Below are 23,827 nucleotides of genomic sequence, written 5' to 3'. Positions count from 1 at the left end.
TTCATCAAAACCACGTGGGTATTTATTTGCACTGCGTTTCCAGTCTCAGAATTGGGGTAAAACATGGGAAAATGAGTTATTTCCTGAAAAAGCATAACACAAAGAGAAGAGTGGATCTTGAAAGTACCTGGGGTTTTGATATTCATAGGGGTTGCCTTTGGCTACCAAGGATAGTTTTCTTAGGAAAAGGAGGAAGGAGCCTTTGCAGCATTGCCAGGCTGCCCAAATCAGGAGGTGTCCCTGCCCATGGCAGGGGATGGGATGGGATGGGATGGGATGGGATGGGATGGGATGGGATGGGATGGGATGAGCTTTAAGGTCCCCCCCAGCACAAACCATCCTGGGATTCTGATTGCTGCAGTTGCTCACACCCCCAGTGCCAGACTCACACACACAGAGGAGTTCCTCCCTTTCCACTCCTCTGTCCCAGGGAAATCTGGCAGGGAAAAGGAGGCCTCCCCATGCTCTGAGCTGCCATAAGCCACATGAGTCTGTGCTCTGCAGGTCCTGTAAGCACAGGCTCTGTATCATTCTGAGTGTGTCTGTACTTGTATACCCAAATTGTCTGAGTGTTCCAGGTGCTCTGGAATTAAATGTCCTGAGCTGTCCTTCCATGGTGATTCCTGTGTGCCCATTTCCTCCTCTGCTTAGAAAATAAGGGAAATAGCTCTGCCTGGACAAACTGATTCATGAACAACTATAGGAGCCCTGGGAGCCATGGAAAAGGCCCTTGGAGTGTGTTGGTTCTGGGCAAAGAGGAAATCCTTCTTTACAAGCTTGCTCAAGACTCCAAGGTTCTTGGACACAAAATGTATGCTCAGTGTCCCTAAAGAGAGGAAAGCCCCTGTCAGGAGAGAAGAAAAGGCTGCTGTGAATGTCAGGGCCGTGCACTGCCAGAGCTCCCACCCTGCCTCTGGATAACTCCTTAGCATGGGAGCCCCAGGGCACCCAAGACAGGAGAACATTCCTGTGACTCCTCCATCCCCTCCTCCCTTCCCTGCATGGCCACTCCAATCACTCATTCCACTGCCCATCAGCTCCTGGCCAACCCTGCACACGTGAGCAGACAATCCCAACTCCAACCCCAACCCCAACCCCAACCCAAATCCCATTTAACTCCAGCTGCAGGCTGAACAACACCCAGTGCCCCCCTGCCTCTGTCCCTGCCTCTCTTGTTCCTCAAGCATCCTTTCCCCGTGCTGCAGCTGCCTCTTCAGCAGGACCAGCCGGTGCTGTCACCTGGGCTGGGAATGCTGCCAGAGCTCTGGCAGGGACACAGCTCCAGGGACCAGAGCTGGGGACAGCAGGGACAGTGCCCAGCTTTTCTCTTTCTCTCAGAAACCAGAAGCAGGGCTGAGGGCGTGATGTACTGGTTTGGTCCTCAGCAGGGTGGGAGAAGGGTCTTTGAAGGACCTCTTCAAGGGCTAAACAACATGGAAAGCCCACTCAGCCTGCTACCCCATGCCAGGATCCCCTGGTTTACCCTCAAACTGGAAAGAATTTTTCCAGATAAGTGCATCCTAACTGTCTGTAGGAGATGCTCAGGCAGGGATCAGTGTTTTAGGGGAGAAGATGGAAATTCTGTATTATTGCAAGATTCAGATGCAGAAATTTCATTAACTCCTCTACTGTTATCAGAGCCTGAGGCAGTTTATAGCCTCAGAATCTGCCCTTGTCCTCACAGACAGCACCTTGCTCAGAGCAAAACCCACTTAAAATTATATTTAAAAACCAAACCAAAATAAACAAAAATATCTTTCACATTTGAAATTTTACTGAATAAAGGAGGAAGATTATTTAGAGGAAAGCTGGGTAAAGTTTAACCAAATTTACAACCAATGTTAATAATAGAGTTTTCCTTATATTTTACATAAATTCCAAATGAACCAAGCAACAGGAATTCTAGATCTTGACTGCATTTATTGAGCTTCCCCAGATCTGCATTTGCAGCTAAACTCAGTGAACGATTTTTAAGTAATATTACAAAATGATCTTCGAATGTGAAAGAAGGTTCTCCTGTGCTGATGGATGTGGGCAATCTTCCCTGGGCAGTCCCAGCTGTGGCACGGATTTTGTCGAGCTGAAATCATGAAGTCTGTGCTTTGGCAATGCTTTGGAGCCGCTCTGCAGAGCCATTGGGAGCAGCTGGGGCTGCCCCTGGATCCCTGGCAGTGGCCAGTGCCAGGCTGGACAGGGCTTGGAGCACCCCGGGATAATGGGAGGGGTCCCTGCCATGGCTCGGTGGGGCTGGATGGGCTTCCAGGCTCCTTCCAGTCCAAACCGCTCAGGGATTCTGTGATGCTTCTCTTGCTTCAGAACATGAAAATAACAGCAAGGTTGGGGGTCCCCAAGGTGTTGGTGGCCTGGGGATGGTGCCAGAGCAAAGGGACCTTGTGTGGTGTGTGCTGGGATGAGCTCCCCGCGGAGCAGCGTGTGAGCCCTCTAGTGGGATTTACCGGCTCCTTCTGCCCCAGCATCTCCCTCCTGTTTGCCTTTACCTGGATGGCACAAATAACATAAACTTTGCCATCCTTTTGGCAGTTCTGCAGCCTCTTTCAGCGGGAGTTTCCCTCCTCCCGAGGCATTCCTGAGAGCAGCACTGAAGCACAGGCAGATGCAAGTTTGGAGGAGATGACTCTGTAAGAGGCGACCACAAGACCACCAGTGTCTGCTCTTCCTTCCTTCACTCAACAACAACAAATTTAAATGGGGCTCTACACTAAAAAGTAGCAAATTAAAAAAGAAAAAAAAAAAGAAAAAGAATAGTGGTGGAAGAAAGGAGGAAAGGAAGGGTAGGAAAAGAGGGATAGGAAAAGGAGGAAATATTCCCCTGAGCCAGGTTCAGAAATTCCTGAAATCCATTTTTTTGCTCTTCCGAGCAGAAGCCAAAGGTGATTCCTAGACAGAGGCCTGGGACAGTGATTGTTTTATTTCCACACTCTGGAGCCCAGGCTGGAGCTGTACAGAGGATTTAGTGGTCACTGCCAGGCGACCTGCTTGTCCATTTTGGCCAGTCTAGGAAAAACTTTCCCAAACACCAAACTCCTGGCATCTCCACAGAGAGCTGCTGGAACAAGGAGCCTCTGGACAGTGGGAATGAGTTCTGCTTCATGTTCCTTGGACATGCCACAGGGACTGTGCTCCAGAGAGCTGTTGCAGTCAGCTGTGTCCATTTACCTGTGCATCCACAACATTTCCTGCCAGAGCCTGAGCAAATCCACCATGAAGGGCCACTGGAACATCTGGAGTCTCTGGGAAAAGTCAGGGATTGATCTGGCATCTGAAATGCCCTCAAATGATCAGGTAGTGTTTCTATGAATCCCAGCCTGCCTGTGGGTGATGCATGAGCTGAGGAAGGAGCAATATTCCATGAATACACCATCTGCTGCTCACAGCTCCCTGCTCTCCTCTGACACTGTTGTTGTTCCCCAGGCTGAATCCTTCCCTGTGTGACCACAGCTCCACTCCCCCCTTGCTGGGATAAATTCCTCATCTGGGGCAGGGGCTGCAGGGGTGACTCTGACCAGCAGAACTGTCTCAGTTCCCAAGAAAAGACTGTGTTTGGTAGGAAATGCTGGGTTCCAGAGGACACAAAGTTAAGGATTTTCTCACTTGTTGTCACTGAAGATTCCATGGTGTTTTCTCAGGGACAGCTCAGTTTCCTGCCCAGCTCAATTTGGTTGATGCTATTCCCCATAGAGTGTCCAACAGGGTTAGTTCTGGATGCAGCCATCCCAAAACCTTCCCCAGAGGGAAGGGAGACAGCTCTGCAGCCACATGGACACGATCCTACCAGGTACCTGGAGCACATTCAGTGTCCTGCAGGATTAATGGGGTGTCTCCTCTGCCCACAGGGCCTGATAGAGCACCTCAGTCCCTTAAATTTCTCTTCAGATCTTTCTGCCAGATGTTTCCTGTACTTGGCTGTCCAGGTTTGACTTCTGAGGCACAGAGCAAGGGATGGGCAGGGTCTGAACTGCCAGAACAGAATCTGTGATGTGAAAAATCATCACAAAAACACCGAGGGGATCTCACAGCCCCGGGGTTATTTTGCTTACTTCACTGAGGGTCATGTGGGTATGCACGATGTGAGCAGGGAGCACAACCAGCCAAGGACTCTGCTCTGTCCCGGTGCTCATTCCATGCCCACAGAAACATGGAGAGGTCTTTACAAGGTGTTGGTATTCAAGAGTGTGGATATCACAGAGTCACAGAATCCCTGAGAGGTTTGGGCTGGAAGGGATTTTAGACATCATCCAAATTCCAAACCCTGCTGTGGGCAGGGACACCTTCCCCTGCCCCAGGTTGCTCCAAACCAAGGCTCATCCAACCTGGCCTTGGGCACTGCCAGGGATCCAGGGGCAGCCCCAGCTGCTCTGGGCACCCTGTGCCAGGGCCTGCCCACCCTCACAGGGAACAATTCCTGCCCAATATCCCATCCAGCCCTGCCCTCTGGCACTGGGAGCCATTCCCTGTGTCCTGTCCCTCCATCCCTTGTCCCCAGTCCCTCTCCAGCTCTCCTGGAGCCCCTTTAGGCCCTGGCAGGGGCTCTGAGCTCTCCCTGGAGCCTTCTCCTCTCCAGGTGAGCACCCCCAGCTCTCCCAGCCTGGCTCCAGAGCAGAGGGGCTCCAGCCCTCAGAGCATCTCCATGGCCTCCTCTGGACTTGCTCCAGAAGATCCAGTGATCCACATCCTTCTTGTGTTAGGGGCCCCAGAGCTGGACTCAGCACTGCAGGTGGGGCCTGTGCTGGAACAGCTCCCCATGGAGCTGTTTGAGTGGAATATATGGAATTATTTGATCATAAATAGTGCATGTCCCATCTGCAGGGGCATTTTCCAGGGAAATTTAACTCCAGAGCACGATGGGAGAGAGAACCCTGGTCCCCAGGCAGGGCAGGAGAGGTTGGTCACTCACCAGGGACAGTGAGCCAAGAGCAAAAGAGTCTGAGCCCCTGGAGAACATTCTGAGACCCTGGAGGACAATGTGAGAACCTGGAGCACAGTGTTACATCTGGATCACTCTGTCACAGCTGGATCACTGTCACATCTGGATCACTCTGTCACACCTCGATCACTGTCACATCTGGATCACTGTCACAGCTGGATCACTCTGTCACATTTGGATCACTCTGTCACATCTGGATCACTCTGTCACATCTGGATCTCACTGTCACATCTGGATCACTCTGTCACATCTGGATCTCACTGTCACACCTGGATCTCACTGTCACAGCTGGATCACAGTGAAACAGCTGGATCACTGTCACAGCTGGATCACTCTGTCACAGCTGGATCACACTGTCACATCTGGATCTCACTGTCACATCTGGATCACTGTCACAGCTGGATCACTGTCACATTTGGATCACTCTGTCACATCTGGATCACTGTCTCATCTGGATCACTCTGTCACATCTGGATCACTCTGTCACATCTGGATCTCACTGTCACACCTGGATCTCACTGTCACACCTGGATCTCACTGTCACAGCTGGATCACAGTGAAACAGCTGTATCACTGTCACAGCTGGATCACTCTGTCACATCTGGATCTCTCTGTCACACCTGGATCACACTGTCACACCTGGATCACATTGTCACACCTGGATCTCACTGTCACAGCTGGATCACTCTGTCACATCTGGATCTCTCTGTCACAGCTGGATCACGCTGTCACACCTGGATCTCACTGTCACAGCTGGATCCCAGATAACTCCTGGCTCTGCCCAGCCCAGGCCTTGCCCAACAGGACTCAGCTCCGGCAGTTTTCACACCTGCCAGGAGCACTGGCGCAGGGAATCAGCACTGCTCCATTCCCTGTGCAATCCCCGTGTCCTTGCAGCTCCTCAGCCTCTCCCCAGCCGCCTCAGGGACATTAAGCCTTCAGCAGTTGCCTCTCTGAAGGCGGATTTTGGTTCCCTGCCTGGAAAAACAGTAGGCGAAATAGTAAAGCCTTAAATTCGAACATGTGTAAGTTATACATCTTATTTCCATTTTCCAGCAACATTCCCTTCGTCAGACATGAGGAAAAAATTACCGTCTGCCTTGGAATATCTCAGTGGAGCATTTATCTCCCAGCCATGATAACTGAATTTCAGGCACTTCTCCCTCCCCCCAGTTCAGGTTAAGAGACAAATTTGTTTAGTGTCCTGCTTGGAATTCTTGCCAGCTGAGCTCAGAGGGTGGGATTTGTGCACTGTCACCGTTCTTACCCTGCAGGGAATGGTTCCCTGTCCTGAGGGGACTCTTGTGGCTGGGTTCTTTTCCCCCTTGGACTGAGACTGATGAGAGAGGCACTTTTCTCTTGTTCGGACTTGGTTGTTTAATCTTCTCTTATCCATATTACAAATATCCAGGCTACAAGGAGCTACGTGCACTAAGATGGAAAAGTGCAAAATGGATAACAAAGAACATCTTCAAGGTCTTTTATATGTCCATTTATCCAATTAACAAATGCCAAGGAAATTATTTTTCTTAGTGACCCAGTGACCCAACACCTGAGTGCTGCACTGTGGCATTTTTTATCTAATCACTTACTACTACCCAAAAACCTCTAGAAGAAGAAGATGAAGAAGGAAGAGGAAGGAAGAAGAGACAACACCATAAATCCTCCATTTTGTCTTTTGCTTTTTAAGAGCTTAAATCTTTAACTTTTTCACCTAGTGACTTAAGAAAACTCTCTAATTTACACACTCACACTCCTAGTTTTTCTGTGTAACTTCAACAATTGTTTCCATGGTGTTATGTGAAATTCAGTGAAATTCAGTGAAATTTCTTTGGTGTCAGAGCCAGTTATCAGAGATTAGGGCACTCTCTTTGTGCCTCTGGCTCCAACAGTTCCCTCCCAAAGCTCTTGGCTTCTGGCAGAGGAGGAGGGTGGCTCTGGCTTTAAAGCCTGGCTTTGCTCTGTGCAGAGGTTGTGCATTAATTCCCCCTTGGAAAGGTGAGAGCAATGATGTTCCCTTCCCTGGAAGTCCCTCGAGATGGGATGTGCTGTGTGTGGCAGGCTCAGGGCTGGGGGTTGAAGGGACTAAAGGCAGGAGCTGCTCCTGCAGCTGAAGAAAAGCACAATCCCTGCTCTCTCTCTGGGATTTGGAGGCTCCCAATTCTCCCAGAGCCTTCCCAAGGGCCTGCAGTAGGCCCAGCCTTAGCACGGTGCCACCTGAGCTGTTGGATGTCCCCTCTTCATCACTCCAGCACCTCAGGAGTTAAACTGGGGCCAGGGACCTTTTCATACCAGTACTGAGGTCTGAAGTTCCTGACTCATGCCTGGGGCATCCAAGATTGCCAGATTTCCTCACCAGGTGCTGGGTCACTATTAATCAGAGAATAATGGAATAACAGAATTATAGAATAATTGAACAATAGAATAATCAAACAAGCTGTGTTGAAAGGGGCCCACAGGGATCACCAAGTCCTACTCCTGTTCCCAACAGGACACCCCAGCAATCCCATCATGTCCCTGAGCATTACCCAAATGCTCCTGGAGCTCTGGCAGGCTCCAAGAACAGACAAGCTCCGTCCTGTATAAATCAGACTCCGTGCTGCTGTGGGTGTTCTCTGGGGACAGCCCTGTCACTTTGGGTGGGTGTTTTGGGTTCTTTGTTAATGCCGTGAAAGGGCTGCTCCTGTGTCCCTGTGAGCTCTGCAGAAACACCTCAGGGCAAGTGAGCAGAGCACCGTGTGCCACTGCCAGGCTCCACTGCAACACAAGGGGTGTTTTAGCAGCACAAACGATGGAACAGCCTGGCAGGGGCTCCCAGGAGCACCCAGCCTGCCTGCAGGATTGCTGGAATGCACGGAGCAGCCAGCCATGAGTGAGTGGGGTGGAACCCACAAGCTGGTGTAATAGGCACCAGCTCCTTACCTGGCTTGGGAATGGAGGTATTTCAGAGCCAAGGCACACGTTCCCTTGTCTGGAACTCATTCCCTTGCAGACTCCACCTGGTTGCGTTATCAGAGACCCCCTGTGTGATTTGTGCCCCACAGACCCCTTTGTGACCCCCAGGAACAGGTCAGGAACGGCCTCTTCCACATAAGGGAACTCCCTGAATGTCCCCCCTTGGGCCGTGTCCCTGAGCCAGCCCTCCTGTGCTGCAGGGCTGAAGGGGCAGCGCTGCTGACCCAGCTTTCCCTTTGCCTTTCAGGGAGTCCCCCGTGGATTGCAGCGTGAGCAAGTGTGGGAAGCTGGTGGGAGCAGGGACCGAGTCCAACGCCATGAGCTACAGCACCTACATGGACGAGAAGAACGGGCCTCCCCCCAACATGACCACCAACGAGAGGAGAGTCATCGTCCCCGCAGGTACCGCCACACGCTGGGGCAGCTTTCCTGCTCTGCCTGCAACAGCTCTTCCTTTAGTTTGTTTATCTGCTCCCACAGGAATTTTCTCTCTTACAAACCACACTGAAAATAAGGAAAATATCAGAGTTTCTGGCTAGTGGGAATTCCCATGTCTGGGTGCATGATCTGAATCAGGATAGGCAGCAGATAATTGGTGCTTTTTCTTCTCTTTTTTTTTATTTTCTTTTTAATTGTTTTCTCCTGGAATGAAGCGTTGTTTTGGTGTGCTGAACTAAATCCATCTTCTGTCATGTGTTAGAGGAGAATCTGCTTCCTGGGACACGCAGGGGATGATCAAAGAGGAATGAAGTGGGCCCAAGTTATAACTCCCCTGGTCCTCTCAGGATCCAGCTGCACTTTCAAGTCACACTGATTGATTCAAAATGAGCTATTTTGTTTCCTTTTTTTTTTTTTGTTAGAAATACAAACCCAGAAAAAAATATATTTTGCAGGAACTATGTTATCCTTCCAAAAATTGTCACACAGAAACATTCCTGTCCAGCTTTGTTTGTGTTTGGTATCCACAGCTGCCTGGAGCTGGCAGGATGCTCGGGATGCATTTGGACACTCAGGGGTGAGAGCTGCTGTGGGGGGAACAGGTGAAGCCTGAACCTGCAGTGAGGAGCTGTTTCCATGTGAAGTTTATAAACAACATCCACATAAAGAGTCAGGGCCAGGAACATTCCAGCAAAGGAGCCGAGTGCTGGCCCTGTGCACATCTCAGAACTCGCCCAGGTTTCACCAGGGCAGGGAGGGCTGGAGCAGCAGACAGCACTGGCAGAGGGAAATGCACTCATGGAATTCAGCTCCTGCCTCAGAGCGTGGCTTGACCATGAACAGACGACAATTCCCAAGCGCTTGCTTGCCATTTAGGATGAAAAGGAAAAGCTTGAACTGAATGTAGTGAGGAGAAGCCAATAAAAGATCGATGGCAAATCACTAAGTCCCATTTGAGCTGGTGTTTGGGAAAGTGGCTGAGCTGCTTGGGGACAGCAGCACAACCATGCCCAGTGTCACCCTGCCTGGAGGGGTGGAGCTGGCACCAAGCAGTCCCTGTGTTATTAAACATTCCTGAATTCCAGGGGGAGTATTTATCCTGTATGTTTAAAAAAAACAAGGGTGAGCTAAATTTTAGCATTGTTGAAATAGGAGAAATTACTTTCAGTGCCTCCAGTGGAAGAGAAGGTTTGGAATCTCCTCTTTGAAGGAAAGTCAAGAAAAGGACTTTCCCCGCATTATGACCATCCACAAATCAAACCCTTGAGATATTTGAAAGAGCAGAGATTTACCAGACTTTGGAAGACAATAATGAACATCATCCCAGATCTCTGGATGCAGGAGACAAGGCCTAAGTCATCCAAGAAAGGCATTTGGATATTTTAATTTAATCCAGAATGGAGATTTACAGCGCATTAGGGTGAAGATAAGTAAGAATAATGTCACATTAGGCTTATAATAGCAGTAATAACGAGCTCTAAGTCATGTTTCAGGAAGGCAGATTTTCACACACCGTTCAATGTCCTTTACAGCGTTTAAAGGGAGGCTACAAATTCACTCTGCCCTCTAGATGTTGGTTTGTTTTCAAAACTCAAGACAAATAAGTCTTTCAATTAAAAAAAAAAAAAAAATCCTCCCTTGAATACTTGCATTGTAAAATTTGCTGCCTTTTGCCAGTGCTTAGAAAGCAGAATTTCAATTAACTATTGCCAAAACCTGAAGGAAATCCATCTGTAGTTCCCAGAGCAGACTTGCAAAGGTGTGGGTTTGTAAATTCCGTGTTCTGAATTCAGCTTTCAGCAGCCCAGGTTTTCTGGAGATTCAGTGGGGAAAGGTCTCAGCTGTAATTTCAGTCCCCTTGGTCTCAGCCCTCTGTTTGGTGCCGTCATTCCAGGACTCAGGTGCCCAGGAATGTCAGGTGTGGGCACTTCCTGACCTTTTGTGCCCAGGGATGCCCTCAGCCCTCATGCTCTGGGCTGAGGCATTGCTTTTTACTCCCTAAAATCCAGGCAGAGGCATTCCTTGTTCTGCCCAGAGCAGCCCCACAGCCCTGTGCATGTTCCTGATCCACATTCTCAGCTTCCCGGGATCTGAGGTGGCTGAGGTTTCTCTCAGAGCTGGACCAGCTGTTTATGACACATCAGACATCTCCAAAGGTTAAACTTCTTTGCAATCCTCTCCAGCTGCAGCAGAACATGAATGTGCAGCTCAAATTTGGAAATGGGATACGTGGGGAGCAGCAGCACAGGAAACGTCTGAAAATGCTGATATGCTCTGGAAATGACTCTGTCAGTGGTATTGTGGCACCAGCTCTTGCTGGGGCTCTGATCTAATGCCTTTTTCAGAATTCAAAGGCTGATTTCTTTTTTTAACCACTGGTGCAGCCACTCATCTCCACGGGGTCTGAGCTCCAGCCGGGCTCAGAGCATCTCTTACGTCACCACCAGCAATAAAGATCCCACAGCTGGAGCTCTGCTGACAGTCAGGGATGCCCAGACAGCACAAAATCCACCCTGCCCTCACAGAGCTGGGTGGGTTCACATGAGAGTGGAGGTAGAACTGTGTGCCTGCCCCAGGGTGAATAACTCTGACTCACACCCAGGGCAAGCTGCTCTGTTTCAGCAACACCATTTTATTATTTTATTTTATTTTATTTTATTTTGTTTTATTTTATTTTATTTTATTTTATTTTATTTTATTTTATTTTATTTTATTTTATTTTATTTTATTTTATTTTATTTTATTTTATTTTATTTTATTTTATTCTATTCTATTCTATTCTATTCTATTCTATGTTATGTTATGTTATGTTATGTTATGTTATGTTATGTTATTTTTTATTAATTTGATTTTAGAGCCCCTTTGCTGCCCATGGACACCCCCATGCTCAGGGTTTCTCGTGCCAGCTGTGGGGCTCCCCAGTGCCCACGGGGGACTGGAACAGCCCTGCTGGTACTGCACAGCCTTGCAGAGCCACAGCTGGGGCAGGAACTCCCTCCAAAGGGATCAGCTTCCTTCGGGAAGCTTTCTTCCAGACAGAGAAGGAGCAAATGCCAGCAGTGCTGTTCCCAGGCAGAGGAGGGAGGTTTGGGGAGGTGGGGACAGCCAGACCGTGCTGGGTTATCCGTGCTGAGCCCTGCTCCAGCCCATCCTGGCCAAGTGGGACCATAAACCCCAGAGATGTCTCATGGACACCATGGCCAATGCTCCCACAGGGCTGCAGGGAGCCTGGAGGGGAATGTGAGCCCATGCTCTGCTCTCTCCTGCCAGATCCCACCCTCTGGACCCAGGAGCACGTGCGCCAGTGGCTGGAGTGGGCTATCAAGGAGTACGGCTTGATGGAGATCGACACCACCATCTTCCAGAACATGGACGGCAAGGAGCTCTGCAAGATGAACAAGGACGACTTCCTGCGCACCACCTCCCCCTACAACACAGAAATCCTGCTGTCTCACCTCAGTTACCTCAGGGAAAGTGAGTATTGCCCTGTCCTGACACACTGCTGGGATAAACTGCCCCACTTTGTCCAGCTGTGGAACTCCCAGGGCTCTTCCTGCAGTGCAGGGAAAATGAACAAAGACAAGCAGAGAGAGCAGACAAGGAAAGGAGCAATAAAATTAGGTTGGAAAGCTCAGATGAACACAGATGGAGCTACTGGTGCTATCAGGGAGGCGAAGAACTGAGCAGGACTCTGAAGGAGATAAGTCTTACAGATAACAACATCTGTGGCTATGTGATAAAAATAAACATATTTGCCATGGAGATTAAACCTGACATTAACTATTTGTCTCAGGGAAATGATTCCATAGCTTTGCAGTTAGAGGGCTGTGCCCTCCCCATAAACAGGACCCACAGCTGGCCAGGGCTGGAGATTTCCTGTGTTCCTGCAGATCTGTTTCTCCCAGGTTTGCTGGAGAGAGTTGGAAACACAGGAGTGATTCCCCATATGTAAATATGCTAGAGCAGATGTTGTGCAAATGACCCAGGACTCTGAGAAAATGGTTGTGGAAACTCTTTTTGCTCCTTTCTGCCCTACATTTGAGTATGGGATGGAACCAATTCCCCTTTTCGCTCTTTTAAGCCCCAAAGCCAGGAGCTGTGAGCAGTCTGGAAAAGCATTATCCCAGTACTCAAACAGGAATGATCACCTTAGGGATGGGACATGCACCTGATGATCTGGGATTTCCAGATTTTCCAAGACTTCTGTGCAATCATGATCTCATCCACAACATCCAAATGTCTCCACCTATAAATGGAGCTGAAAGCACTTCCTTTCCCCACAAAGGTGTGCTAAGGGTAATGGTGCTGTGATGAGCCAGAGAACTGGAGCTGGGCCCCACATACTCTGCTGGTTTTCCAGGTGACACAGCTTTTATAGGAGTATCATTATTTAAGCACTCCAAAATCAGGAGAATGTGCCATAAATCAAGGTGGAAGCACAGGGAGAGAAAGGAAAAAGTGTATTTTCTCCACTAGAAAATCCAATTGTGATGAAAAGGCAGCTGAAGATGTCTCCTCTGGCCAGTGAAGCAGAGATACAGAATTTAGTTTCTTCAAAGTTGATCTCTCCCTGCCTATAATCAGTGGGAGTTTCACAGACTCCTGTGGCACTGGAGTTAAATCCCAGATGAGTGCCTCTGGAAGCCCCACCTTTCTTTTCCTTGAGAAGTCGAGCCAACAAAAAACCGAAGTGTTGGATTTGAACAGTTTCTGACCCTTGAGACTGGACAATAAAATAATTTCCCATCCAAAATCATTGGCAAATTTAATTCTGTTTCATCAGCAAAGAGCTACTGGTCCACAGGAAGCTTTCAAAGGTTTGCCTGTGGAATTACACACTTTCCTGGGAAATGGAAAGGCAGTTCTGTGCAGCCAGCAGTGCTTTGGCCAAACCTGCTGACTGGGGCTGGGGATATCAGGCACTTTGTAACCGGAAAGACTTCTAAATTCCCACAAGATAAAGATGCAAGTGAGGCACTTGAATCATCTTGATAAGGCTTGAGAACTGACAGAGAGATGGAGTTGTAAGGGTTCAAAGCACAGAAAAAGGCTGAATTTGGAAAGCCTGGCAGGAGTGGAATTCCCTGGCAGGAGTGGAATTCCCTAGCTGGCATCTCCAGGATTATCCCCAGTGTTTGTGTCCCATTGTTTAGGATACAAAAACAGTATCAGAGGAATTGCATTGTTGATCTCATGGCACGAGCCTGAAAACCTGGGTTCAGTGGCCACCTTCACCATGTGCTGCTGCCCGTTTGCTGAGGAGCAGCTTCCTCCTTGATCCCACCCAGCCTGGGCACTGGAGTCCGGTCTCCATGTCCTGCAAGGAAGCACCAAGGGACGCCAACATTCAGGACAGCAATCCCTGGGTCACCGCTTGCCTTTCAATAACTGAAATGAGGAGGTTTTACTCTCTGTAAGGTGGCACCAGCCATCCTGCCTTCTCTCTGGGCCTCTCCATTGGGATGGTGGATCTGTGGAGCAGGGACTGCCTCACACCCCCACAGCCCAGCACTGGAGCCCTGGTGCAGCTGCAAGATTTAAGTGTTGCTGCAATAATCATCATCAAAATATCCTGTCCTTCCAGGCCAGTGCCTGCAGTGATTTCTGTGCTATTAAGCCAGTGCAAAACCCAAGGAACTTTGCTGGATTCAGGCAGATTACTCACTCCTTTTTCACGGGGAATGCAATCCCAGCCCATTCCCAGCTTTAGGATGATGCATCTGTGTGTGCTGAGCCCCAGACGTGCTGTGAGTGCCGTGCTCATGAGAGCAGCTCCTGCCTGCTGGAGCTGGGCAGAGCATTCCTCTCCCTACAGCTGTTCCCAACCCGAGGAGAGGCTGCTCTGGGGAGTGCTGGGTGTCTCCCTTGTGCAGTAACACCTTCCAGAGAAGCTGATGGCTTTCCCAGGCCAGCTTCCAGCGGATGTTCTGTGCCGAGCCCAGAGCTCAGTGCCATGGGGACAGAGGGTCTCATTTTCATGAGTTTTCCCCTTTTGGAAGGGTGTTTGTCGCACAGATACTCAGTTCTGCCGGTGCTCAGGGTAGGGAATAGGTTATGGCCACAAGCACAGGAGGATTTGGGGGAATTGCAAACCTACAGGCTGGATTGCCTCTGCCCAGCCTCTCTAAAGGTGTTTGTGCTCTCCAGATGTGAAACTGGATATGTGATGATTCATGAATCCTCAGCTTTGGGGTTTGTTTTCCAAGAAACAAAGCTGATCTGAACTTTCTGAGCTGCTTGCTCACCTGACAAAGAGACCCCCTGAAACTGAGCTTTCCCAGAAGCTTTTCAGCATTTTACACTCCTGATCAGGGTGAAAATTCCTTAAAGCTGCCTATGAAATACATTATTTTGGCACATCTGAGTCCAGATTGAAAAAATAAACCAGCAACATCTGCATGACCTCAACAAAAGCTCAGTCTCAGCTTTAGCAATGGAAGGTTGAAGGTGAGCTGTGTAATGCAGTTGAGAGTAACCCAAACTCATCCCCCAGCACCTTTAGTCTTTGGCTTAGGCCAGATCAGAATGGTGCAGTTGTTTCCTGTTGCCACAAGCCACTGAAGCTGGCAGGAATTCCAGTGTCTCTGATCCTCAGGAGATTTCAGAGTGCAGAGCCCAGTCCTGCAGCACTCTATCCTTTGGAGCCTCCCAAAACACTCCAGTGGCTTTTTTAGGGAACTCTCCATCCACCCCCTCAAACAATCATCTTTCTTTGCATGTTTCTTTCAGTTTCCTCTCTAAAATTGTGAAGCCATACCTTGATTTGCCTTCTTTTTGTTCATCCCCTCACACCTTGGGGTCCAGACTGACCTTTCTCAAGCACATCCTGCCTGGTGAATCCTCTCCAGGCAGCTGTTGGGCAGGGGGAAGGGGGTTTTGGATGCATCCATGCAGTGTTTGGGATGAAGATCAAAAGAAGCTGAGCTGCCACCTCCATCCTGTCCCTCCTTGGTGGTGGAGGCCAGGGTGTGGGGTGTGCACAAAGGAGAAGAGCCAGAAGGAGAAAGAATGAGGCTGTGGTGAGGAGCAGAAAACTGCTCAGTGGTTTTGAGCCATGTGTTAATGCTCAACAGAACCATCCTGCCAAGGGCAGCAGGACCTGAATTCCAGCAGGAGCCACACAGGGCCTGCAGAAGGTGAGGGTGAAAAAGACTTAAATTAAATAGATCCCGAGACTGTGGAACCAAGATGTTCGTGCTCCTCTGAAGGATGAACTTCCTTGGGAGAGGGAAGGATTTATGGGGAAAAAACACTCCTGGTTTTCAGTCCTTTTCCATCTTTTCGTAATGAATGCAAGGAAAAGAAAGGGAAGGGTGGGGGTGCCATAAAATAATGTGTTTAATGTGTTGAAACATTAATTACGGGAGGACAGCCCTCCCTGCATTAACCATCCCAGAGAGAGCTGATCCATCCGTGGTGTCACTGACCCAGGGAGGGGGAGCAGGAACAGAAATGAAAATTCATCACAGCCAAAGCTCTGCCCCCGAAGGAGAGAGGGAAGAGCAGCCTGGCTTGTGTCTGTCTGCTTTCCTCTGTCCTGATCTGGGTCTCTGCCTTTCTCCCTTTCCCTCCTCCATTGAAACCCTTAATAGGAAACACATTTCCCTCTCTGTGGTGTTCCCACCAGAAACCTCAGACTGCCGGGCAAAGGTGAGAACTTTGAGCAATTAAACCGGGGGAGGCGCCGGTCCTTTCCAGTGGCTTGGGCTGCATTTTTTAGCCTAAAGTAGCTATAGGTTGATCCTGCTTGCTCAGTGCTATTCATCACCCCACCCCCACCGCCCCAGCCACTCATTTGCAGCCCATTTAGTCATAGAAAACCACGTTTCTGAATTCCCCAGCACTTCCCTGTCTGGCAAGGGGAAGCTGGGATGGGCGTTGCATTCAGGATTGCTTTAAATAACCTGAAAAGGAGAGAGTGGTGGACAGGAGTTTCCCCACAGATATTCAAGAAAAAAATGCCAAAGCCAGAAACCATCTGATGAAAACATGAGTTACGTGGACAGAGTTCTTTCAATTCCTCCAGCAGTCAATCTCTCTAAATATTTCAGCCAATCCCTTTGGCTATTGACAGCTTTCAGAGCCAGGGTGCCCTTGGGATCCCTCTGAACTCTTTACCTCCTCGTTCACCATCCATCCTGGTCTTTGGAAACATCCCCTGACTTGCAGCATCTGGTACCATCCATCCTCCCCTCCCTGGGAGCAGCTTTGTTTCCCCACACCTCCTGCCTCTGTGTCCTTGCTGGCTTGTGCAGCCTCTGGTTTTGTTTGCGTTGTGGGAAGGACAGAAATCCACTGCAGCAGAGGGCAGAGGGCCAGCAGGATCCATCACCTGCAATGGCTCTCAGATCTGGCAGGGAGCTGCCTAAACCTCAGCTCCCAGAGGAAAGAGAGACACTCTGTGAGCACTGAGGGGCAGCTGAGCTCATTTGGGACCATGTGCACCAGAGGAACGTGGGGCTGCAGGGCTCAGCCACAGGATCCTGCTCAGCTGGTGCTGAAGAACCTGCAGAGAGGTGCTCCTGCCCTGCCGAGGGGCCGGGGGATGCTCAGGGCAGGAGCCCCTTGAACGAGGGCATCTGGAGAGCTGGGAAAGCACTCTCAGGGCAGGATTGGTGCTGCTCCATCAGGAGCCACACCGTCAGGACAAACTGGACTCTGCCTTGTCAGGAGTGTCACTGAGCCAGCTCCAAGGAGCTGCAGGGAAGGTGAGCCCAGGGGATGATGTGAGCACACTTAACCAGACAGCCATGAAATGTGTATTTCATGCTGGCTTCCCTGATCTCCCAGGATCATCTCCTCCATTTCCAGGAGAGCTTGCAGGAGAACCAGAGGGAAACACTTAGAAAGAAACATTTCTCCCACAGACTGTGCAGAACAGAGACCCTTCCAATGGGTTCCTTCTGTGCTGCACTTGTCATGTGGGGCTGGATGGAGAGGCCTCTCTGAACCAGGAGAGCTGCTCCCAAATTCCCCAGAGCTCAGAAGATGCTGCAGTCCCAGTGAGAGCTGTGCAGCTGCTGGCCCTAAACCAAGCATGTGACACTCTAAAAATGGCCAGGTCCTGACAGTGCAATTCATGTCTTTTCTCCTGCGTGTTCCTCAAACAAGAAATTTCTCTACCACCGCCAGAGAGAGAAAAGCTTCTTCCTTATCCTGCCACACAATCTGTGCCACAGGCATTTCTGGAGGCTGTGCTGGGATAGATTCTGTACCTGTACAACCTCACCCTTTAAGATCAGTTTTCAATGGGGTACATCAAGGCACTCAGTGAAGGAGACAAATATCTTTATTTTTTGCAAGTGAGGAAACAGCAGTAAGTGTGACCTGCAGCTACCAAGCTTTTAGATGAATTTCACAGAACATGTGTGCCTAATTAGCAGCAAAATTAGTTTTTTCCGTGCCATTAACAACATTTCCTACCTGTCCTCATGGTTCCCCATGGCAGAATGTGCCCAGACTGCTCTAACTCCTTTTCCTTGCCTTGCAGGTAGCTCACTGCTGGTCTACAACACTCCATCCCACACAGATTCCTCACGTCTTGCCACCAAAGAAGGTCAGTGTTTTGCACATAAATGTCCTGGGTTTGATTGGGTTAAAATTAGTCCTTGTTAATAATATCCTTGGCATGAAAATGTTCTGCTCCACTCTGCATTCCCAGCACGGTTAAAAAGGAATAATTCTCACTGTGCAGCCCCACCCAGGCTGGAAACGCCGTCTCTGCTTGTCCAGCCAGCATCAAATGTGTCACTGTCACACTTGTGTTCTGCTGAGCTGGTGGACTGGTGGCACATCTTCTGCTCCTGATGTGAACACTTTGGAATCTCACACAGACAGAAAGGCCTGAAACACTGTTTCTCTCTGAGTTCACAGTTGAAAGGATAAAATCTCACAATAAAATTCACTGTTGAAAAGGCTACTCAGGTATTCCAAACCCATCCATGCATCTGTAGCTCATTTTGACCAGTAAGGAACACCAAATATATCTTTTTGTCACTTTCACTTTGGAATAGTTTGATTTTTTTTATTATTATTTTTGTTGTTGTTGTTGTTTCAAATAACCCTTTTTTTTAATCTAGTAGAAATTCTGACCACGTAGCTATAGTTCAGAAACCTTGAAGTTTAAAAGTTAATAACCCTCTTGAGGCTTTTTTCAGGCTTTGGGGTTGTTTGTGCGTCCTTGAGTCAGGTGTTTCAGGTTTTCCTCTGCAGCTCCAGCCCTGCTCCCCGTTCTTATTTTGACTGACAAACTGGACTCAGGATAAAGGTGTGAGCGTTGGTGTGATGGGTGTGATCACAGAATCCCAGAATGGTTTGGGTTGGAAGGGACCTTAAGGATGGTCTGGTTCCAGTGCATGGCCATGGGCAGGGACAGAATGAAGCACATCCCTTACCTACATGGAGAAGTTGATTTGATAAAGGCCAAGTAGGGGGATAAAGAGCAAAGATCTGTCCTGTGCTCTGTAACCCCTAAGTAGAGTCTGTAACTCAGTTTTTACGGACAGGAGCCTTAAATGGGGTTTTTCTTTCCCTTTGTGCTACTGCAGGGACTTTAGGTTTGTTTCCTGTGCTCTGTTCAGCTCCTCCTTTGAGAAGTTTCTGGGAAGGGGTGAAATCTCCTGCCCACCCTGGTATCCCTGTGCCAATTCCCTCACTGTCACAGATAGACTGAGGTACAAACACGTTCCTGCTCTTCAGGAGAATGTGACTTCATGGACAAGCCACAAGTTTAGATTAAAAAGAGCAGTGGGGAAAGGGAGAAGGACTTTTATTGAAGCAGCTGGAGAGACAAAACCTCCCATTCCACTGAGGGGCTACAGAAAACAAACCTCCCATTTAATCAGCTCCTGCATGGAGGGTCTGGCTGCCTCCTTTCTCCTTGCATTTCATCCCCAACATCTGCCTTGGGCCTGGACATGATATCAGGGCTGCTTCTTGTAGCAGTTCCTTTTGGCCAGCATGTGAGTGCCTGCTCAAGCTCCCTGGCACGCTGTTCTCTCCTCTGAGGCAGTATCAGTTGATAAAACAGGGCATTACAGAGACAGAGCCACTCAGGCTTTGCTCTGACTGCTGCTTTGACATTAATAATCATCTGTTTAAAGTTCATCCAAGCTGGGCTTGCTCCTGTGTGAATAAAGTAGGGATATGTGCCCCTTCACAATTTCCCCTTACACCCAAACCTCTGCTTGTTCTGTCTCAGGCCTCACAGTTGCTAAAAATAAAGCCAAGAAAAGTCTGACCTTTTATTTTTTTTCCTTAAAGAGAAAATCTCTAGAGCTGCACTCCTCTGAATTTTTAAACACTTTGTGACTCTGGCCTTGAGTCACTAAGGCTGAAAGAAATTTGAGGGGAAAGTGTCCCTCCCCCTGCATTTTTAGTGGCCTCCAGAGTCTCTGCAGTGCAGCTGATGGAGCTCTGGGTTCGCTCCTGTCAGCGTGGAGCCCTCAGCTTCACATGGAACTTTCATCATGTGTCAATAAAGCACCAAGCACACCCCGGGGAGAGGCAAATAAAAATTAAGAACTACGTAGAAATGTTGAAATCCCATCTACTCCTCCCCCATTTCTTCCTATAAGGCATAAATTCCATCATTCCTTCCACACTGGATGTTGGTGTGGCATAAAGTGCCCCACTCCAACCCACTGCAGCTGACTGAGGTTACTGCTGAGATAAGATGTCAGGAGAACATGTCAGGCTGGCAGAAAAGGAGCTGGGACAGCAGAATGAAGTGGCTCATCCAATGGCACAGCAGAAACTCATGATGCTCATAAAACTGGACTTGGAATGCCTCAGTCTGGTTTTTTTTTAAGAAACAGGATTTTCCTTGTTTCCTTTTTAATGGGCTCAATTCAAGATTGTATTTTCACTCCAAAATATGATAGTCTTTTGGAAAAGACTTTTAACTCAGGTTAAAAGTTATGATTTTTTTTACATTTTTTTAACTTCTCAAAAGATTAAAAGTTTTCTTCATGTCAATGCATCTGGAATTTACCAATCCTGTAAATATTTCTCCTCTCTATGCCTGTGAATAAAAACAGATGTTTTTTTCTAACCACCTTCCACTGAGGATTCAAAAGCAGGTGATGAAATAGTACCAAACATGCCAAAGATAGGAAAAAAATACAGTTTTCTTCACACCTTCTGTAATTTTTTTACATAACTAGTGCAAATAACCTGCTTCTGCAGATTCCAGGGAGAGACATGACCCCTTGGCATACATTTACACTGTGCTTCACACATGTTCCGTCCATGAGTGCAAAAAAAGAATCCACACATCAAAAAAAAAAAAAAGTGCAGCTGTAGCACAGCCAGCTGCAGATGTTCCAGATGCAGCACATGGCTCTGCTCCCTCCCCCAGGACCATGTGCCCAGGAGCACAGGGAGCCTGGCCCATGTCCCAGGGCTGGGTTTGCTGCCCTGGCTCTGCAGGTAGAGCTGCCCTGGTGCAGCTGCAGACTTGACTCCCATTTTCCCTTCTGTTTTCTGCCCTCTCACTCCCTACAGTGCCAGCTCTGCAAACAGAAGGAGCTGCAGCTCTGCTTTAGGGGAGCTAAAGTGCAGAAACCTGGGATCTTTACAGCAAACCCTGCAAGTCCCACAGCTGGGGCCCAGGGCAGCCGAGCACTCTCACAGCAGACAGGTAGAACCCTTGTCCTGCTCCAAGGACCCCTGCTACCTCAGCTTCTCCTCTTCCCAGCCTCATAAACACTCCAAAGGATGGGACTGAGCATCACTGGGACAAATTGTCTTCAGCTGCCTCTGAGGAGTAAATTGCTCTAATGAAAATCACCAGCATTTTTTGGCTAGGGAGCAATTTTCTGGGAAATGAAATGAGGCTGCTCTCATGGCTGAATGGAAGGAGCTGTGTCCCTCTCCCACTGCAGAGATGGTCTGGGTCATTTACTGGGACTGTTTGGAGCAATGAGTGATCTGCTCTGGGTACTGGAGACAGGGGCAGGAATCTGAGCCCACGGATCTGCCCCAGTCCACGGAGACATTAAACTGCTTTCCTGCAGAATGGTGTCATTTGAGCAGGCTTCCATAGGGGCATGGAAAGAATATTCACATACAACAACATTGGGAGGCCAAAGGGCCACGTCCCCAAAGGGTTCTGAGCTCTCTGGCCTCGCTCCAGCACAGTTTTAAAGTTTTTAGTGTGTTGGGGTCTGTGTAATTTGTGTGTTTTTAATTCATGAGCAAAATGCTGTGCAGGAGCTGAACCCAGGGCAGAGCTGGGGGCTCCCAACGAGGCAAAATCCTGGTGTGTGGATGTGTGAAGTTTCCTGTGTCCATGCAGCCTCTGGGAATGCCTGGGCTGGGATGTGTGGTGCTTTCCAGTACGTGCTGGTCCCAGGGAAGTGGTGTTCGTGCAGAGGGTGTGAAGGGAGGCTCAGGGTCACAGGTGAGAATTAACCAGAGGGGTTCCTGGGGCTGTTGGTCTCCAGCTCATTCAGGATCTTGCTTGAAAAGCTGCATTCAGCACAGTCCTCTGCACATGGGCTCAGCCCAGGGCAAAAGAATCCCAGAATCCTAGAATCATTTAAATTGGAAAAGCCTTCCCAGCCCATCGAGTCCAACCAATCCCCACCTTGTCACCCAGCCCAGAGTACTGAGTGCCACCTCCAGGTGTTCCTTGGACAGCTCCTGGGATGGGGACTCCAAACCTCCATGGACAGCCCCTTCCAGTGTTTAGCAACTCTTTCCATGAAGAATTTCCAACCTGAGCCTCCTCTGGCATGGCCTGAGGGTGTTCCCTCTTGTCCTGTAGAGGTTCAGGAGAGAAATGTTCTCTCTGTTCCTGAGAGAAATCCCAGGCCCCACCCAGCTCCTGTCAGGGAGTTGCAGAGAGGAATAGGATCCTTCTTGAGATCAGTGATAAACCAGCCCAAAGTCTGAGAAATCCAACCCAAACTCAAGCAGAGCACAGGAAAAAGGGATGTGGTGCCTTTCAAAGAGGAAAGAAATCTCTATGTGAATGCATGAATGGGGATGGAAGGGGGGAATTTTAGGGGTTTGTTCTGTGACTGTCCCATGTTTTTATTCACATTACAGAAGTCGTGTCACCAATGAGGATGTTTGGGTACAAGGTGTGTGTTTGGTGGGGCTGTTGGCAAATTTAAGAAGATAAATAAATATGAAATTTATTCAGATAATAATGAATTATCTAAAATCCAGAGTGATTTCCTGGGGCTTTGTACCAATGATCACGGTGAGGCCCTAAGAAAGAGTTTCCTGGTGTTGGAGCATTAGTTAAAATCTATCTCGCTCCAATTCTCTGGAACCTCACAAAATACGAGTCTGTGCAGCTGCTTTTCTCACTATTGAGGCTGCAACCTCCATTCCATTTAAACTGGTAGGAACTCCTCAAAACTATTACTACTTGTCAAATTGAGTGACAATTTGGGGTAACAGGTTCAGATTTGGGGGACTGGGGAGAGAGGGGCAGAGACCTCAGGGAATGTGGTTGCATAAGCACAATTCCCACAGGAAAACACTCTCAAATTCCTGCAAAAAACCCTTCTCCCAAAAAGGCCATTTTTCAGATCTAAAAGGTTGTAATGAAAAATAGCAAAAGTTTTAAACTCTCCAGCTTCAGTTGTGGCAGAGGAAAAGCAGCTGCAGCTTTGTGCCCTCCTAATTGTCTGTACTTGCTAAACATTTCTCAATGATATTTGTGTGCCTGGTGATGAAATATCCCATTTTTAGCTCAGCAGCAGAAAAAGGGGAGGCTTTTTTAGGTCTCCTTTCATTTTGGCTGTGTGGCCAAGCAGGGATTTATGAGTTCAGGGGAGACAGTAGCCAGTGCGCTCAGATTGCTTTTTATACTTTCTTTTTTTTTAATTGTTTTCCTTTGAAATTCCAGAGTTAGTGTTTTGTCTGCTTTCTCCCTGACCCTCTTCGGAGGCAGGCGTGTGTTTTTTCACCAGAAAAACTGGAAACAAAGAATCGTTGTCTTTAAGCTGTAGCAGGCAGGAAACCCAACTCACAAGGGATCACCCCGAGCCAGCGCTGTCCCAGAGTAGACTCCAGTTCTCTGAATTCAACCTGACAGCTTGTCTGGAGCACTTTCTAAGTAACCATTATCCTTCCTTTTCCCCCAGCAAAAGAGCCATTATTATTTTGCCTGGGGTGCAGTGCAAGGAGTGTTTTTGTGCTGGGGGGGCAGTCACACGTTTGCTGGGGTGCCAGGCCCTCCCTCCCAAAGCCTTGGAAGTGCTTGGGCTGTTTCCTAAAACAAGAGTTAATTTGTTTCCTGATGATGACTTAAAAGCTGTAAAACTGCCACGGCTGTGCATGTGTGTCTTCCCAGTTCTCTCATGTGTGCGTGGCCTTTTTCTCCATGGATGAGGTTTGGGGGTTTTTACTTCTGCATTTGTGTGTTTTTCAACAAGAGCAACCTCCAGGCCCGTCAATGGTTTGGTTTTACCCTCGTGCTGGGGGTAAATGCAGGCAGTGCTGGGGCACATTCCTGCCCACTGCTGGCTGTGT

General features: G+C 48.7%; 1 protein-coding gene across 4 annotated transcripts in view; it reads left to right on the top strand.

Annotated features, from left to right (window-relative positions):
• FLI1 (Fli-1 proto-oncogene, ETS transcription factor) overlaps window positions 1–23,827 on the top strand; it is a 101,392-nt gene that overhangs the window by 52,150 nt on the left and 25,415 nt on the right. For all 4 annotated transcript variants that reach the window (XM_086861455.1, XM_086861456.1, XM_086861457.1 and 1 more), the window contains 3 exons: window positions 8,148–8,302; window positions 11,609–11,812; window positions 17,829–17,894. In XM_086861455.1, the coding sequence (XP_086717581.1) occupies window positions 8,148–8,302; window positions 11,609–11,812; window positions 17,829–17,894 (425 nt within the window). The remainder of the gene's footprint in view (window positions 1–8,147; window positions 8,303–11,608; window positions 11,813–17,828; window positions 17,895–23,827) is intronic.

The sequence above is a fragment of the Cyanistes caeruleus genome, chromosome 23 (assembly GCF_971803275.1).
Source record: "Cyanistes caeruleus chromosome 23, bCyaCae1.hap1.1, whole genome shotgun sequence".
Lineage (NCBI taxonomy): Eukaryota > Metazoa > Chordata > Aves > Passeriformes > Paridae > Cyanistes > Cyanistes caeruleus.
This window is presented reverse-complemented; position numbering and strand designations above follow the sequence as displayed.